Genomic DNA, 2,525 nt, shown 5'->3' on the forward strand with positions numbered 1-2,525 from the left:
GAATAAAATGGCTTCGCTGCAGCCGCCATCGCACGCCGTTCGCTCGCTCACTCTCTGGTTCTCAGATCCACGAACGGACAAAATGAAGCTTTAAGTCTGCAGACGAGTTAACATGAAGGAGAGGCTAGGCTAATGAACGTAGCCGCCTAGGCGTTGATTAGTTTGGATGTCAAAAGCTTTTGATAGGCATGGCTTTCCATGGCTTCAATCTACAAAACATATTTACAACATAGATAATAACATCTACAAGAAATCTACATTTTTTTTCTCCGTTGAGGGTTTTTTACAAAACCTGTAAATCGCCCCGCCCCCTCCCCCTCCATCCCTCCCTCCCCGTGTTTTTTTATTCTCTGTCTCTCTTTCTTTCTCCCACTCCCACAACAACGACAGCTCTTCCGTGTTTCCCCACCTCTTGGTTTTTAACCCAGCCCAACGGTCCAAAGGCAAAACCCCGACTGCCGCTCCTGTGTGTGTGTGTGTGTTTGTGTGTCTGTCTGTGTTTGTGTGTGTGTTAAGACTGGGCTCAAGAGGAACTGAACAACTGCAGCTTCCAACTATGTGCAATGGGTCTTTTCTTCTCAACCCCCTCACCCCTTCTTTCTCTCTCCCTCCCTCCCTCCCCCTCCCACCCCCAACCAGAAAAACGCTCTCAACTCGCACAAACCAGAAGTTCTCAGACCATGAAGGAATTCTGATTCTTCAACTTTTCAAGTTCTTTGATTTGCTGTCTCAGAAACAGTATCCTGTGGACGGGAGAGAGGACAGGCGTTAGTTCACATCCATACAAACAAGTCAACGATACATGAACAAACAGCAGCAGTGTTGTTACCTCTGCTCACGCAACGTGGCTTGTATTTCACAGACTCTGACCAAAGACCGGAGGTTTTTGAGCTCGGTGCAGTTCTCCGACATACAGATGCTGCCCATGGTGTGAGCCTCTTCACGTAGCCTCGACGCCTTCAAGGTCAATTCAGAAGAAACAACAATGAGCTTTAATGTGCACAACCAGGACCAGAACCAGGACCATTATAAACTATTATGGGTTACACTTTAAAATAACTTAACACTTCTCAATCCATCATTTATGAAGCATTCTTCCATCACCTTGATCTTTGTTATGATACTTCATCCAACTAGTTTGATTATCTGCCCTTATAATTATTGCTGTTTTTAATCATCACTGTTCATTTTATTTTCTTTATCTGTGTGACTGTACGAAGGAATATAAACTTATTCAATGTAAGTTCTGATATACAATTGAAATTTCATAAAGAAATACTGTTTAAAAAGAAAAAGATTCTTCCTCCTTTGATACTAATTTTTGCATTTTCCATCTGAGAACAAATGTTTTTTCAACAGTTTCAAACACAGTTTTTTCTAACTTAGTATTTTTCCTAATTTACTTATATTTAAAGGGACAACGAGGAGTTTCTATTCGGTTATAAAAAAAGTCTCATATTAATGTGGATGAATCTACGTTACCCACACTTGTTAATGGGCCCATTTTCGATAAATATATCGTTTTGTCTCTATCGTTATTTTGTTATTATTAGTGGTGGCGGAAATGCTGGTCGAGCCGACCAGCGTTTCTTTACTTTCAGTTTCGCGGACGCTGCCTGTCGAGTCATGAGAATAACGGCGCCGAATCGCCGTTTATGGTGGGAACTACGACGGTATGTGATCGTCTTCGAACCTCTGACTTTAATTCTTGATGAATGAAAACATGAGTCTGTCTTGCGCCGGTCAAAGAATTTCACGGTGCGGAGGCTCATAAATGTAGTGTGAAAACGCTTCACTTTTCCAAAACTCCTCGTTGTCCCTTTAAGAGTTATATCAAGTGCTGCACATATCTAGAATATGCAAACCATTAATATCAACCAACAAAGACTTCTTGTACAGTATAACGTGGGTTTGTATTTTCATAAAATAAACTTTTCTCCAAATAATCAGGAAGAATGCTTCATGAATAATGAGTAACAGTGTGTAGTTATCACAGGTTGTAAATAAATAAACCACAGACCTGCTTCTCTGCGTGTTCGGCCGGCCAACCCTGCACGTGTTTGATAAGATTCTCATTGAAGTGGGCGGCGAGGGTGGGGGTGAAGGTGCAGGAGGGCCGGGCTGCGGAGGCGGAGGGGGGGGCGGAGGCAGAGTTGGGGGCATTGCTGCTACTGGAGGCGACGTGGTTGGGACCCGGGGAGGGACTCCTCTGACTGCTGCAAACAACACAGGGAGGAGAAATGTGAAGAACATCTATAGATATATGAAAACGTGTCATCACGTCTCCTCTAACGACAAATAGTTATTTCAGATTTTAAATGCTGCTTGTACAAGGAAGTGGCCAAAACTAGAAAAACCTACAGTGGATTGACATAATTTATGACATTTTTAAGATGGAAAGAATTACTTTTGCCATACAGCTACAAGGTCTGTTTTTGAAAAGATGGGAAGCGTTTATCTCATGCCATGTTCCTTTTTTTTCCTTTACAGTTCATTTTAGTGTATATATATTACGTAAAGCAAAT

General features: G+C 42.2%; 1 protein-coding gene across 1 annotated transcript in view; it reads right to left on the reverse strand.

The window, feature by feature from the left end:
- Positions 1-629: 629 nt before the first annotated feature.
- Positions 630-2,525, reverse strand: part of LOC146966272 (WW domain-containing adapter protein with coiled-coil-like) — a 33,932-nt gene continuing 32,036 nt past the window's right edge. Inside the window, exons 12-14 of the mRNA XM_085762654.1 lie at positions 2,021-2,133; positions 830-957; positions 630-743 (exon numbers count right to left, since the gene is read on the reverse strand). Coding sequence (XP_085618780.1) covers positions 674-743; positions 830-957; positions 2,021-2,133 — 311 coding nt within the window. The 3' untranslated portion in view covers positions 630-673. The remainder of the gene's footprint in view (positions 744-829; positions 958-2,020; positions 2,134-2,525) is intronic.

This window comes from Trachurus japonicus, chromosome 20, assembly GCF_045865225.1.
Source record: "Trachurus japonicus isolate A0001 chromosome 20, Traja_1.0".
Classification (NCBI taxonomy): domain Eukaryota; kingdom Metazoa; phylum Chordata; class Actinopteri; order Carangiformes; family Carangidae; genus Trachurus; species Trachurus japonicus.